Raw genomic sequence first — 15,467 nt, 5'->3', positions numbered from 1 at the left:
TATAGAACTCATCCCAACAGACTACAAGTATAAATCAGATGGCTGTGATCGGTTTGATTTGCTGGACAAAAATGTGTAGTGCACGTAGTGTGGTCCTGGGCTTATTGCTCAAAGTTAGAGGGGATGGCAGTAGTATAAGATAATAAAGGCATGAAGAATCAGTGGCCTACGTGGGACAATTTGAGCCTATCTAAGTGCCGTCGAGCAGAACACTGTAACTGTTAATTACTCTAATTAAGCAGCTCAGGAACAAGCAGTAGGAGAATTTAGTGGTACTGGGCGGATTTAGGTGTCAGTGTTTTCAAATATATGAATATAAAGATGGGAGGACGTGACAGAAAAGGTGGTGTGCTCAGCAAAACACTTCCCTCGATAAATGCAGCCTATAAAAATCACTAAAATGAAAATGAATCCTCATAGCATTTCTCTGCAGGGCACAGGGTGGTGAATCAGCATGTCACTGTAGTGCCAATTTTTTTTCTTACCTATCAGTGCCAGGTTTGGCAATTTGCCAAGACTCTTGCCTTTGTCCAGCACTCGCTCCCACTTGTAGCTGATGGGGTCTGAACCATCGCTGGACTTACAGCTCAGCTTGACATCACTGCCCTCCAGGAGTTTTCCATCCATCCAGCACCTTGGTTTGGAAGGCTTGACTGTGAGAATACATGGGAATCAGAAGCAGTTTAATCCAAATGTATAACAAACGAACAAACCTCCGCTCTTTATCATGCTGGTGCAGATATATCTACAATTTTGAGTTTTGCATCACATTTTAAGCATTTACATTATTACCTTTACTAACTGTGTCTACAAGGGGGAGGCTGATGCAGTTATTGCAAGAGTCTTACATGTATCAGTAATATAGTAAAGTAAAAATAAAAAAAAATAGTAAATATGTCTATCTAAATTGAAATTATTTTTAGCAAATTATTTAATTTATGGATACGGAGTAGTCTTTCAATTAGCTAAAGAAACCAGACCAAAAATTAATCTGTGGCACCGTCAAAACAGGCATTCTGTAGTTGTCCCATTGTCGGTACTGGAACTGTGGCCTGGTATATGGGAATATAGACACATTTCCTAATTTTGAACTGTTATTGCTATTATAAAAATAAAGTTTAAAAGCTCAAACATGAGTTTGAGTTCATAAAATCAATATTCCATTCACTGTTGATGTATAGGTTAGAGATATTACTGTCTAAGTGTCTAAAATGAGCTGAATTACATTTTAAAATGTACCGTAAATAGAAAATCTACTGAAGCATGAGTTATTCCATAAGTGCAACAGTCCAACACCAGTGCATATCACCTCAGGCACTGCATAAAAAAATACATAAAACACTACATAAAATGAAGAGCAAACTCATAAAAGTGAGATAATAATAGCACAAAAAGTTAATTAAGTTGCATAAAGTTGAACTTTTTGACATTCATTATAAACTTTATTTAAATGTGTCCATCTACAGTATATCCATTACTGGTGTCATATACAATTTTTAATGAGGGATAAGTGAATCTAGTTTGCCACCACAGTCTTTTCTCAGAGCTGGTGACACACACAGAAAAAAGTAAAAAAAAAACAGTCCCATAGGGAATGGATCAATGTGACCCCAAAGCTTGCCGTGAAGGCTTGTGGTATGATCTCCACAGGTCAAAGGTTTTGGTCATAGTCCAGTCGCTGGAGGCAGAGTACAGTATAGCTGGAGCCTGCTGAGCCCTGTTCAGCTGCTCTGTTTAGAAGCACGCCGAAAGGCACTGCTACACTAAAAGCAGGAAAATAGCACACCCTTTTCTCCCTCTCAAGTGACATATTTTTAGATCAGTAGGGAACTAAATTTAAACATCTATTTTGTATTTCTGTTATGCTGTCACAATAGCGATGTCGACTTTTGTGAATTTGGATGTTGCTGCTTGCCAGCAAATTTGCAGTATAAGTAACTCCTGAGTAATGCTGCGATGTAGTGACTTAGCGGTGGCTGGTACATAAAGCCAGATAGCTTTCGTGCATCTCTCCGTTTGTTTGTCTAACCCTCCTTTTTCTCCATCCCCTGGTCTCAAAAGCAGAGTGTATTCTGCTCACACACTCAGTAAGGAGTATAATGAGAGGAGCTGAGCAGGAAGCACTGACGCCTCATCTGTGCATCTCGCAGCTCTGTCAGGGTCAGTTAGGCCTAACTGCAGCAGGAGCAGTTGGAGCGCGTAACCTCGGACGCGCGCGCACACGCACAAACAGAAACACACTTTTTTTGGCTAGTACACGCACACAAAAATACGACACATACACACTTGAACAAACCAAGTCAAAAACCTGCACATGCAAATCCACACACATTTAACAAAAACAGTACAGGCATCCAGGCATGAACGTGCAAGCTTGACCATAAACACATACACAACTGCTGGAGGCACGAATAAACCCTGGCACACACACAAATACATACACTCGCACACTGTCTCATACCAAGCCAGCTACCAGCTCGGCTGCCAAGCTATTATCTTAGTGTGGGGAGTGAGAGAAAAATGCAAATGTTCGGCTCTCTCAAAATCGAAAGTGTCACTGCAAAGCTGAGGGCAATTTGTAAAAATTGAGGCACTAACTCACTGAAATGTCTTCATGGAAGAGAGAGGAGAGTGCGAGCGAGAGGATTAACAGACTGTTCCATTAGAAAACCAATAACTGCGGGTTGAACTAATCTCCCATGATGTTTTAATAAATCTCCTGCTTTTCTGACACTGAAAACGATCTCGCTCCTCCCGCCGGACTTTGTGGCTGGCTTTTGTGCTACAGCCATTCCCCTTTTGCTGTCTGTCCTTCAGAGTTGTTTAGCTATTTGAGATATGCAGGCAGGGACACATATTACCACTGAGCTAGCTGTAAAGCTAAGCCATTTATAACCATCTGTATATTATAACAAAAAGAATGGAAACGAGTGGGATACAATGTACAATGATGACTTTGCTGTGGCTTATGAGGCCAAAACAGGCTTTTCTATAGTTGCAAGAGCTAAGACATGACTTGTAAAGTAATTTTCCTAAGTAGCTTATCAGCAGTTAGATTGATGACAGTTGCCTTTTTCAATGTCATTTTCAACTACTAAATTTCATTAGAGAATGTACCTCAAACTTGGAGAGTCTGTTGCCTGTTTTCTCAAAGATCATATAGAGGACAGAAATGAATTCAACTTGATGTTTGTCCATGTAACATAGTCTCTAACATTATCAATCAGTCCTTTGCTCTTCCAGACCCAGTTGCATGTTTCTGGTCTCACCTCATCAACAAGCCAATCCAAACGAACCCAAACAGCATGAGCAAAATCAAATCGCACTGTCTGAATCTAATTGAATCATTAGATCATTCAGCATGACGGAGGAAATGTGCCGGGCTAATGATCCAGTGATTAGCTCTGTGTGTGAGAGAGAGAGAGAGTGTGTATGTATGTCCATTTTCCGTTTACAAATGGGTTCAGGTCTCTTCATAACCTAATGGCATGTGCGCAGACGTGCATTAGCGTGTCTACCTGCGTGTGTATCTGTCTGTAACCTGAGTGTGTGCGTGCGCGCGTGTGTGTGTGTGTATGCATTACAGTGTGTCTGAGAACACTCACCCAGCACAATGAGGTTGACCTGGCTCCAGTGGTACTTTCCCCCAGTCTTGACTTTACAGTAGTATTCCCCGGAGTCGGTCAGCAGCAGGTCACTGATCAGCAGGGAGGCGTCTCCACCCAGGTACTCCCCAGCAAAGGATAGACGGCTGGCCTCGCTGCCCGTTGCCTCATTGGTGTACACCTGGCCCCCGAAGAAGGTAATGATCTAGACATGGAAGAGAAGAAAATTAGACATTTATTTTAATGATGTTTGTTGTATTCAACTCAGGCCTTGTGAGAGCGAGAGAAACTGCTGTTCAGGAGGAAAGTTAGCAGGCATATGTCCTTCTGAAGTGATCTTTAGGGGCTAAATCCTACATACCAACCTCTGGTTTGACAAGCTCCTAATGCATCACGTGAGGGATAGATCACAGCTCACCTGCTTTACTCTTCCTCTTAAAAGAACTTTCCTCTTGGACCTGGTTATGTAAACTAACATTTTAACTGTTGGTGATGTCGGTATTCATCTAATTAATGCAACAAACTCCCCAAATAAGGCTTTCACTTGAACAACACATTTGGTGAATACACATTCATTTCTATGTCCCAACAGTAATACCCTTGATATATCTGACCGGTAGCCTGCCGTTAACATTTAAAACTGCATAACTCTAATGATGGTGTCTGCACAGCTCAGACATATCCACGTGGTCCCTCACTGGGTGCACAGTTTTGAGGAAAACAGAATCCCAGCACTCATGGGTAACACTGTTAACAATCACTTTATAATTAATTAACACTTGGGTAATAATATTTTACAAATGAATGAATTTGCTGGAATGCCATCATCCTGCCAGTGTTCATTGAGCTGATTGTCTGCGAGCACTGTTATCTCCTTATGCTTTTTCTACAGACGGAGATGTCAAATTGTCCAAATAAAAATCTATTCTGGGGCTGAGATAAAAGATTGAAGAACCCACAGTGGCACTGATGTGATGTCAGCACACTGACTAGAACACCGAACAAGGTCTCATACCCAACATAGCCCAAAGTGCACACTAAGCTAGACTATATGTTCAGACAATAAATAAATAATATTTCACTTTGCTATATTTACTTCAGTTTTGTCTTGTTTGTTATTTAGCAGCAGCAACTTAGCAACAAAGAAGTAAAAATGTATTGTAGTGACTGTTGTGCTGATATAAAGAATCACTTACAAGTAGCATTGCATGAGTTCATTTTTCCCAGAAATATTATACACACACCTTTTAATAGTGATAAATATGACACAATGGGGTGGTCTTTTGAGGAACATCAATACTATGAATTGACGTGTTACATATGTGTATGCATACAGTATGTGTGTACATAGGCTATGTTTGTATGTATACAGTATGTGTAAGTTGCACATGTATACACTCATACAAACAAACAGATTTGTATATGTGTGCGTATGTGTAAGGTGCATGTATGTACCGTATCTATGTTCGTATGCTGACGTACATGCATGCATATCGTGATGCAGTTGCATCTTTATACTAATGTGGGTACATACTGTTATTGTCTATACACTGGTTTTTTGTTTTCTTTGTGAACTTTTTGTATTTTTCAAAAAATAAATAAAATATAAAACATATAAAGAAACAATGATCGGATGAAGTGCATCTTTATCAGAACTTTGAATCAAACATTAAAATTAGGCTACTGCAGAGAAAGACAATTGTGTTACGGTTTGCGATTGACACAATCTATATTTCCTCTTTCCTTTTATTTTTAGCACAAGGTTCACTGATGTTTGCAAAGACTGTCTTCAAAGGAAAAATCTGATGATTTGAAACTTCACTGTACACATGCAACATCTGTAAACCCGTGCTCCTCTCTGCCTGTTTGTCTTTGCTTATTTCCCTTCTCTCCATTCCCCCAAAACCCACCCACCGACCACCCCCCTCCCCACATCTCTCTCTCTCTCTCTCTCTCTCTCATATCTCTCTCTCCCTCCATCCACATACACAAACACAAACAAACACAGCTGTCACAGTGGCCTATTACTTAGGGCAAGTGAGAGCCTGCAGATGGGGACTGCTAAATGCCGGTGCCACAGCACATCAGTGCCTAAGAAACAGGGGCACCTGCTGTGATCACAGGTGACGACTGGCCATTTACACACACACACATGCACAGACCTACACACATAAACTAGCTTCTAAGCAAACATGCAGAGTACAAACACACCGTGCATGCAAACAGACATACATTACTGTGCCCCAGCTGCAGGCACAAAGCCACACGGCCCTGGCACCTAAACAAAGTGGAACATATTTTAAAAGCATCTGCCTCTGGGCACACTTCTACTGCCCTCATGAGCTGGACATTTATTACTCACATATGTGTGAGTTTAAGCTCTACTATCTGTGTATGTGTATTTTTGCTTCTGGTTATGTCTGGGTGTATTCTGAACACATGCTTTTGAGACCGATAGAGGGATAGTTAAAGTGCCAGTGAGTGAGATGAATTTAAGGATAATTTAGTACAATGACCTCGGGCTGTTTGCATAGTTTGCAATTAAAATGAGGTGGTTTGTTTATTCAGTAAAAAATTGAAAATTCTGTATGTAGACATGGAGTGTCCCTGCCATCTCTGGCTTTTTTGAATGGATATATGAAAGACTCCAAAGAAGTCATTAGATGAAAACTTTGGTTCAGTTATTTTTACTTACTACAGTAAAAATGTTTAAAATTGATCGGTTGATTACATTGTGTTTTTGTTTACTTAGAAGGTTTGTTGTCAACAACAGGGAGAAGTATTTTTAATTTAAAAAATATATATTTTCAGTATCAGAATCTCAACTCCTATACTGTATCTGCCTGTACAAAAATATTGGATTCACATCTATGTATCTTATTTTCATATAATACATGATACTTTGGTTAAAACATGATAGCTAGCATGATTACTAGTCACCTATTCTCTGATCAAGGAGGGATTTTTAAAGATCTTTCAAAACAGATTACACACAAACCAAGACTACATTCAAACATTTAAGACATTTAGGTTTTGTTTTCAAAAACGATGATGATGATGCTTTTTAATGAATATATCATGAACGTATCGATCTGTATAGTGAATACAGAAGAAGAAGAAACACAGAACAGAACTATATTATTTGCCAATGTTTGAGACACTCTCCGCTTTTTCAGTATTGGTGCATGACAATTGATAATAAATGACAATAAAGTACATTCAAAATTGTGTGCTGGAAGGGCAGATTTTTTGCACTGAAACAGCATATAGTAAGCCATAATTAATATCACACTGCTCCTGGTGTATTTTTCAAGAAAGGATGTTAATGTGTGGAAAGTTAAGAATTTTAGCTTCAAGCAGCCTACTTTTCATTGTGTTACATTTTTGGGAAAATTATATCCCTCCAGGTCCGTGCCAAAGCTGTCGCTATGGTATCACACAGCGTTTTGAGTAACAATACTTATGGTTGCAGATTAGCACAGTGAAAACCAGGGGTGCCAGTCCTTTACTATCCATCTTGATGAGTCTAGATGAATTTTGGTCATCTAGATAAGCCCTGTCTCTAGCCCCTCTGTGTCCTAAACACATGTTGTCTGTACATTTGCTAACAGAGGCTAAATGTTGACAAGATGCTCTTTCCCTCTCAACACAGCCTTCTAGCAGAACAAAAGAATGATTTATTCATTCAGCTACAGGCGCAGTCTCTTCCCTAATCAAATTTTCAGACATTTGATTTTAATTAATAGCGCCTTCAATGTTATCTTCCCGTTAAATATTCATTGCAATGTGGCAGCCCCCCTCTGAATCATCAAAGCGTAAGACACATTGTTTTCCCTTTTCTTTCCTTCCTAGCCCCTCTGTTTCCCCTCCGTACTCTCCTTTTCTTCTCTTTCCCACAGCGTTAAACTTCTCTGTGCTATCCAACACATCAGTGCACGAACAAACGACTTCCAAGGAGAAAGGAAATCTCTTTCTTCCGACTTTCTTTTGTACCGTCTGTTATCAGATACTACGCTCAGTTTGGTTAAAGAACAGCAATGATTCAAAAGCGGTGAAACGATACCAAAATGTCTTCAGAGGCTGTAAGACAACAAAACAATATTAAGGGCATTTAAAGACTTTCCGCCAGGTGATACTTTACTTGGACAGAATAGGCTGGAAGTTATGACAAAGTCTAGAGTCTGCTGCCATCGACTGAGTTCATGTTTTGTGTAGTTTCTAGCTTTCAGCAAAGGAAACTGAGGGAATTATCACTGTAAGTGGAGCTTTTTCCTAGCATAGTAGAAAATGTAATAACCCAAAGGTTTTTTCTGCTTTGTTTTTATCATATCATAAAATTGTTTGCTAATTTTTCTTTATGAGGTAGATAATTTGTAGGTAAACAAGACAGACAGATGCTTAACGTGCTCAGATGTAATTCAGGGTTATGATGTAAATCCCCGAAAATATTCATATCAGCGCAGACTTTATCCAGTTAGCTAACGTTTCGGAAACAGTGTGAAGGCACACTGTTTCAGAGCTTATGAAGCAGTGTGTACGTAGTCTTAGTCCTACCCCAGCTGTCTTATGATAGTGAGTTAGTGGGCAATAAGATCTCTAGAGAACCTGGACTCTCTGCTGAAGTTTTTTAAGGAAAAATATAGCAGTAGTATTGCAGCAGTAATGCTGCTTTGTCTGTTAGCTAATGTGAGTTTGAGTTAGTGATTTCTAGCTAGCTTAAAACATTCCAATGAAAACCTTATTTCTCTGTGTTCTTAGAGGTGTGGAAAGTCATATTTGTAAAAAATGCTAATTTAAATTGTGAAATTGTTCTAGTGTTATCCCTTTCGGGACTAGAAAAAGTTGAAAGTAAAGGGTCCATGGTTGCAACTACAAAATGAGTTGGGGAACATTCTGCAACATGATTGTTCCTTTGTGGAAGGCTCTAAAACTTGAAGTGCCACAGTAACTTTAGGCATTGCGTTGAAGTGCAACTACTGTGGCTCCTGTTGGAAATCACTCATGGAAGAAAGACAGAAGAAAGATAATAAGGTTTGTGCGTAAAAGAGAGAGAGGGTGGGGATAAAAAATACAGAAGCACTAGACAGAGGTTTGTGTTTTAGCACAGATGTTCGCAATGTCATTTCATAAGGTTACAAAGTCTGCGGGATTCAGAGTCATGAAAAATCTGTTTAAATTGTTCTCGTGTTTATATTCTGCCCGTAGCAATTTTATCAGGTTGCTCTTGCTGGTAGTCAAAGAAGCAATACATTATTTTTTTACTTTACTTTGCAGTAGGTTAAATATTTCCTAAAGCCAAAGTTATAGTTGTTATTGTCATTGTTATTACAGTCATGGTACAGTGAAATGACTGTATTGACACACCACTTGATGATGGAAAGCTGGGGATAAAACAGAAAGCAAAAGGAATCTTATCTCACCACTCTCTGTTTGGAGTTTGGTTTCTGCAGTAGCCACTCGATGTCAAGAGAGTTGGACGATGGGAACTGGTGGTGGCATGGTAAGGTGGCATTGTCCCCAACGACCTTCTTCATCTCCGTCTGGGCACCCACTGACAGCAGGCTGAATAGAACTGAGGGAGAGGAAGAGAGAGATGGGGAGAGGGAAAAAAGGGAGACGGAGAGGTAAAGAGATGTCAGATGGGGACACTAGCGCGATCCAAACTCGAGAAATACTGCAGACACTGCAGATAGGAAGCAAAACCATGCCGATGGAGGGAAACTGAGATGGAAGTCGCATTGAGAGATATGACCCAGAATCCCAATCACTATCTGACAGATGCTAAGATATGTCACACGCGGACATTGACGAGAGGCAGAATGGGGATTGTTTTTACAGAAAATAGAGTTTGGTATAAGAGGTCAGAGAGAGAGAAGCATTATGGTGATCTTTCTGTTAACCCCTTTTGACAAGGGCGGTCAAAGAACACATTCTTATTCACAGCAGCAGCTTTGGGGAGTTGTGGCCTGGAAAGGGAAGGTACAGAGCTTTTGACTACTGAGGAGCTACACAACCTGCACATGGAAATTCTACTGTAAGACTGAAGAGATACAATTACTGAGTCACTTGAATTACTAAAATTTTCTAGACCAGCCCTGGCCACTTTTCTATTATCATAAGAAGACGAAATGGAAACAAGTTTGAGATAGGACACCTGCAGCTATTGCAAATAAATTATGAATCACACAAATACCAAAAAAAAAAAAAAAAAAAAATGCATTCAGATCTGCTCAGTGAAGATCTTGGACTGCAGTAGGAAGTAGCAATAATTATGTGTGTGCAGAAGTGAGTGACTTTGGGCACCTGCCAGACTGTCAGGGCCTGTGTCTCAGTGGGGAAGCAGCAAGGCTAATTTATTGGAGGATGCTGGACAGCCCGGCGGACTTGAGGGGAATTAGCCAGAGGCGTCGTGGGGGCTTTCTGGAAGCTATGGATAGTTTGTGTGTGTGTGTGTGTGTGTGTGTGTGTGTGTGTGGGTGTGTGTGTGTCTGGGAGGGCATTGCTGAGATATTTGAATCCTTCCACCTGGTAGAAACTCTGCAGAGCTCTGCTGAGCTTACACACTCGAATCTGACAGATATTTATGGCTCGACAACATTTATCTTAACTAGCTGCCTTTAATTCAATTGCCGAATGAACCAATAGCTCCAGGTTATTCTGAGTACTTAAATAAAGTCATCCAACCTGGCAGATCCTCATTTGGAATCATGCAGGAATGTACAGTTGTGTAAATATTGTTGCATCTCCTTTTCATTGTAATGCTGCTTAATAGATGCTCAGAGGTTCAATATGTCCTCCTCTTTGCACAGAATAAATACACATCACGGTGTGGGGCACATTTGAGCCATAGCTATGTACATTCAATATTCAAAGTTGTTATGTCTGCGGTGGAGTGATTCAGCCCAGAGCTAGTCACTGAAAGAATGCTCTGGTGCTTTGCAGACACAATCACATGCTGTCAGTTGTTCCACAGGAGGCCAAATGTGGCCTGTGAATGCATCAGCACTCACTGGGCGCCTGTCCACTTGTCCATTGGTCCACCCTCACAGGAGCCAACACCCTGTCCCATAAGTGATCTTTGGGCCAATGAAAATGTCAGCTCTGTGCTGTGAAAACAATGAGTCAGTGCTGACACAGGACACAGAGGCCTCCCAGAAACCATTTCTTCCACCAGAGATTCACCCATACAGATGACATCATCTGGTGGATTTCAACAGTTCTTCAAGTTTTGCTCAAACTCCATCTCAACTTTGTGAGCCTTGACTATAAACCCAAGCTCCGGGCTATTCAGTGTCAGTCAAATTTAAGGTTTCCAATTGGCTTTCACCAGTTAGACAAAGAGAGAGAGAGTACTTCATGGTTGGCAGAGTGTTTGTGTGCCCCATCGTAAGCCAACGACTGATGAATTACTGAGGTCCGTCTGCTCTGTTGGACCACCTGCTTGGTTCAAATCATTAGTCAGCAGAAAAATAGAGGAGCTCCTGGACCCTAAAGGTATCCCCGTTTATGACTTTTTAACGCAGCATTTGCAGAGTCATTCATCTTGTGGGCTCCCCACTGATATTAGTTTTGATGTCAGAGTAGAGAGAGAGAGCTTTGGAGTATAAAGAATATTGAAGCGGAAGGATGGTCAGACTGTGTATGTGTGTGTGTGTGTGTTTGTGTATGTGTGTGCAGTTGATTGGACCTAATGGTGCAAGTTAATAGTTGATGGTGGTATAGGGGTCTGCTGGGAGACCTGTGCCCACCATCTCCCCTTGGCTCCTCAGGCTAGCCTCTGTAATCAGTGCTCCAACACCCATCAGCAGCCCAGGGCTGAACCCGGCACCGTGTAGCAGGCCTGATAAGAAATCCCTGCTTCCTTTTTCACCTCCCGCCTCATCCTTAACTGCCCACCGCTTAAACTGTAGGCTCTGTAAATGGAAGAGTTTACGTGAAAGATAGATAGGGCCAGGGTGACCGAAGAAAGCGGGACACTGCTATCTTTTCCCACACAAAGTACTTGACTTTCAACCAGCTTACTTTATATTGACCTTCAAAGAATGACTGGGGTCAGCTCACAAACTCCAGCTTGCTTTTATCAAACTTGTACTTCATTGCAACAGTGAGGCTTTGAGTGCCATAAATTGTTCGTATTTCACAGAAAAAAAAAAAAAAGGCAAATACTGTGTGCTGTATATGTGATGTAAAGAAAATTGTCTTCATTTTTGCCAGAGTTGGCAGACAAATAATAGGTTTTTTTTTTTCGTTAGTATACAATCACTGCTCCCCACTTTCCCACTTACAGTATTCATGGTCTTGCAGAAGGGCTTTTGTTCTGTGGAATGGATGACACAGTGCTCCCAAAATAAGCTTGCCTTCATGTGAGTTTGGGCTCGCATTTGGATTGGCCTCATTCACCGTGTGCACAGCTGGGACGGTTGGAGTGCAAGACCCCATAATTTGTATCAACATCAACTATAAGACACAACAGAATTGGTCTCTGTGGCAGCTATGCAGCATGAAAAACTGTACTATCCGTCATGTTTGGGTTCATGACCTTGGATTTCAGTTTGCAGTAATGTTATGTACCTTAAACCTACATAACATTCCTGGTCCCAGTACTGTGTAAGCATTCACATATCTTTATGAGATTCCATAAGGACATGGGAAAGGCCATCTAAATGAACATGGCCATCTTGAGGGAGAGATAGATGTGGAGAGGACTTGTGATATAGTAGCTGGTGCCATATCCCAGGCCATATCCTCCATCCCTCTTTCGCCTCCATTGTATCTGCTTCTCTCAGCTTCGTTTGGATCAGCTTCATGCTTCTATTTGTGGCTAGGTTCAATCTTAACCCACAGAAAGAAAGGAAAGAAGCATATCATAATTAACAAAAGAAAGTGGGAGCTAAAACCAGAGCTTTAGAAAAAGAGGGTGAGTGTGAGAGAGAGAAAGACAGACACATTTGACAAAGAAAGAGAGGGAGAGGCTAGGGTGAAATATGGAGGAACCAATTTCTATGAAAAGGCCCTAGGGGGAGTTGTGCTCCAGTAAATCCGCCTTACAGAGCCCTGCAATCTTATTATAGTGTGGCCAGTGAGACGGACAGACAGACAAACAAGGCAGGCCTGGTTCTTTCACACTGCCGAAAGTCAAGCCCCATATCCCCTCAGTCAGCACATTGGCCTGGCTGGGGCCTTTGCCATGTCCAAAGCATATGACCTCTGGTACTCGAACACAGAAGATCAGAAGGGGGGAGAGAGACAGAGAGATAGATAGAGGGGCGAGTGAAAGAACAGAGAAAAATGGGTTAAGGGAGGGGTGGAGGGATGGTGCAATACCTTATTTTGAGCACTTACTGTAAGTCACTGGTGTGGAGGAAGGATTATACCATCACAAAGGTGGGTTTAGACAAAGGTTATCAGATTCACAAAAGGAGAAAAAAATAAGAGGTATCATGGTTTTATTTTCCACTGACAATTTCCTGTTGTGTGCATTCGCGCTGCTTTTCCTGTATAGTTCACGTGTGCCCATCTTCATTTTATGTACATGCTTGACTGCTGGTGTGTATGAAGTCTGCTTTAAGGGAACACATGCTCTGTCACAAAGACACTTCCACTGCTGCCTCTCTGCATAACAGAGATGCGAGGGACTATCTTTTTCTGAAAGTAAATTGTTGCCACAGTGCACAAGCCCTATGATTTGGAATACAGCTGTCATCAGGCATATAGACTCAGGTCACATTTGAGTAACATGTACAGCCTCACTGCAACAATTATCTCCCAGCCCTGCCAATCTGTGCTAGAACCGTTTCTCCTGTCAACTACAGGTTTGTCAAGGGACAGGATTAAATGCGGGAGAAAAATAATTTTATGGCTCAATACAAACTTCCTAAAATAAAGGACTTCATGCATGTAACCAGCAAAATCTGACATGGCAAATATAAATACAATTCATGCATTCTTATTGCTGACATAAAGCTAGTTTTTAGCTGACTTGGGGACATGCTGAGAGGAGCATAGGGCTGATTAGACAATAGTGAAATACCCACAGCTCAGTGTGCTGTTTAAAAGGCTGTGACTGCTTCCACCAATAATACGGTGCTCTTGTGTGACCTGCATTGACTATTCAAATGCCAAACATATATATTATAAATACCACCAATGTGGCACAGAGATTCACAGATAAGAGGATACATCTTGACCTTTACTCTTTCCTGATATCTTTGAGTATTTGGAGACAGACTTGCTAGAAATGCCATGAAATCTTCACGTCTCAGCAGACAAGAGGCCACCTCCAGTTGTTAGTGCAAACTCAGTGCCTACAAAAACAACCCCCATGCCCACCCTGTGAGAGAGTCCTATATTCTTATAGCCACAACTCCCTTTTTAATTACAGCTTCTTAAGGGGTAAGTCTCTTAAAATGTACCAAGTTATCATGCCCCATTAAAACACATGTTTTGCATATGGCACACCACACTAGTCTCCTTGTAGTTTCAAGGTCCAACTCATGAATGTGTTGCTTCTGTGAAAATCAAAGGGGCTGTTTTTTTCCCTGACTGGAGGCTGGCTCTTTGAAGGGATAAAATCCCATAATCCTTTTTTGCCTCACACCCAGCGACCGATGCTCCCTTCTGCTGACACTGAGCTTTTGTCGGTAACACTTTACAGTAAGGTACATAGAGTCATTACCATGGAATGAGTAAGGAACAAATAAGACATAACTGCTAATTAGCAATAGCTTACAGGTAGTTCCTGAATAAGTCTTTCCTCCCTCCTCATTACTTATTACTATTTTTGTACCACCCTTGCTTAAGGTATCGTAAGATGTGATGCTAGAAATATATCACTACTTCACGATTATCTTACCACAACTTGCCATTTTTCTGCCCCCTCAAGGAAAGTGTCACATCCTACTGACAAGCAGCTTTTACTGACATTGTATCATTTATTGAAAAATGACACCAGCCAGACAGAGCTGAAATCTAAAAAAAAAAAAAAAAATTATATTCAGATCACATCACCTCCATTCTCAGCTAACACAGCCACAGTACATGTTAGCCAGCTACCTATTACAAATATAAAGAAAAATAATCATAAAGTAATGATGAATTCCTTATAAAAGCTCACTATCATGCACTGCTTTACTTGCGTGGTTACAAAAATTGTAAGTATTACTATCAATGCCATGAGAAAGTAATAATTGCTTATTGGTTATATACAATTTAGCTTTGAAGTGTCACCCTTTATATTTCCATTATTTGTAGCACTATGAGGGCCACAAGGGGAATAAGTCGCTTGAGAGGAAAACTTCTAAAAGTGAGGGCCATCCTGTTCATGTTCATCTTTGATGAGAAGTTTCTAAGAACTCAGGCTGGAACAGTGATGGCTAGGTTTGAGGCGGAAAAGAAGGAACAGAGTCATCCCCCCGATAATCCCTTGAACCTGGAGGGGGAAGGCAAGTGGGGAAAGAGAGGGAGGACCGATGGGAATGGGAAAAAGGAGATGAAATTCCACTGAGGTCTGAATAATGTAAGGCCCTGTGGTAAATGTTCACCTCATGATGCTCTTATTGCCTTCATTAGCATCCCTTTCATGGCATCGTCATTGCTGTCATGCCAAGCGATAGGGACCATCCCACTCACCAAAAATAGATCAGAAATTAGTTTCCCCCAGTATTTTGCACTTTCCCTCAGCAAAATAAGGAAGTAGGGACGAGATGGGGGAAAAAGCTAATTACACCATTCCCCAAGGGAGGGGGAGTCAGTGAAACCTGCTTACAGTGCTATACGCATTCTATCAACACTGCATCTGTTGGCGTCACCCACACATATGGGTGTAGCTGTCCAAGATGCTACAGCTGCTCCATAAATCTTTTG

At 41.1% G+C, this 15,467-nt stretch overlaps 1 protein-coding gene across 1 annotated transcript in view; it reads right to left on the bottom strand.

Moving 5' to 3' along the window:
• clmpb (CXADR like membrane protein b) overlaps positions 1-15,467 on the bottom strand; it is a 65,001-nt gene that overhangs the window by 6,993 nt on the left and 42,541 nt on the right. Inside the window, exons 2-4 of the mRNA XM_040131716.1 lie at positions 9,026-9,177; positions 3,606-3,810; positions 486-653 (exon numbers count right to left, since the gene is read on the bottom strand). Of these exons, the coding sequence (XP_039987650.1) occupies positions 486-653; positions 3,606-3,810; positions 9,026-9,177 (525 nt within the window). The remainder of the gene's footprint in view (positions 1-485; positions 654-3,605; positions 3,811-9,025; positions 9,178-15,467) is intronic.

This window comes from Xiphias gladius, chromosome 7 (assembly GCF_016859285.1).
Source record: "Xiphias gladius isolate SHS-SW01 ecotype Sanya breed wild chromosome 7, ASM1685928v1, whole genome shotgun sequence".
NCBI lineage: Eukaryota > Metazoa > Chordata > Actinopteri > Istiophoriformes > Xiphiidae > Xiphias > Xiphias gladius.
This window is presented reverse-complemented; position numbering and strand designations above follow the sequence as displayed.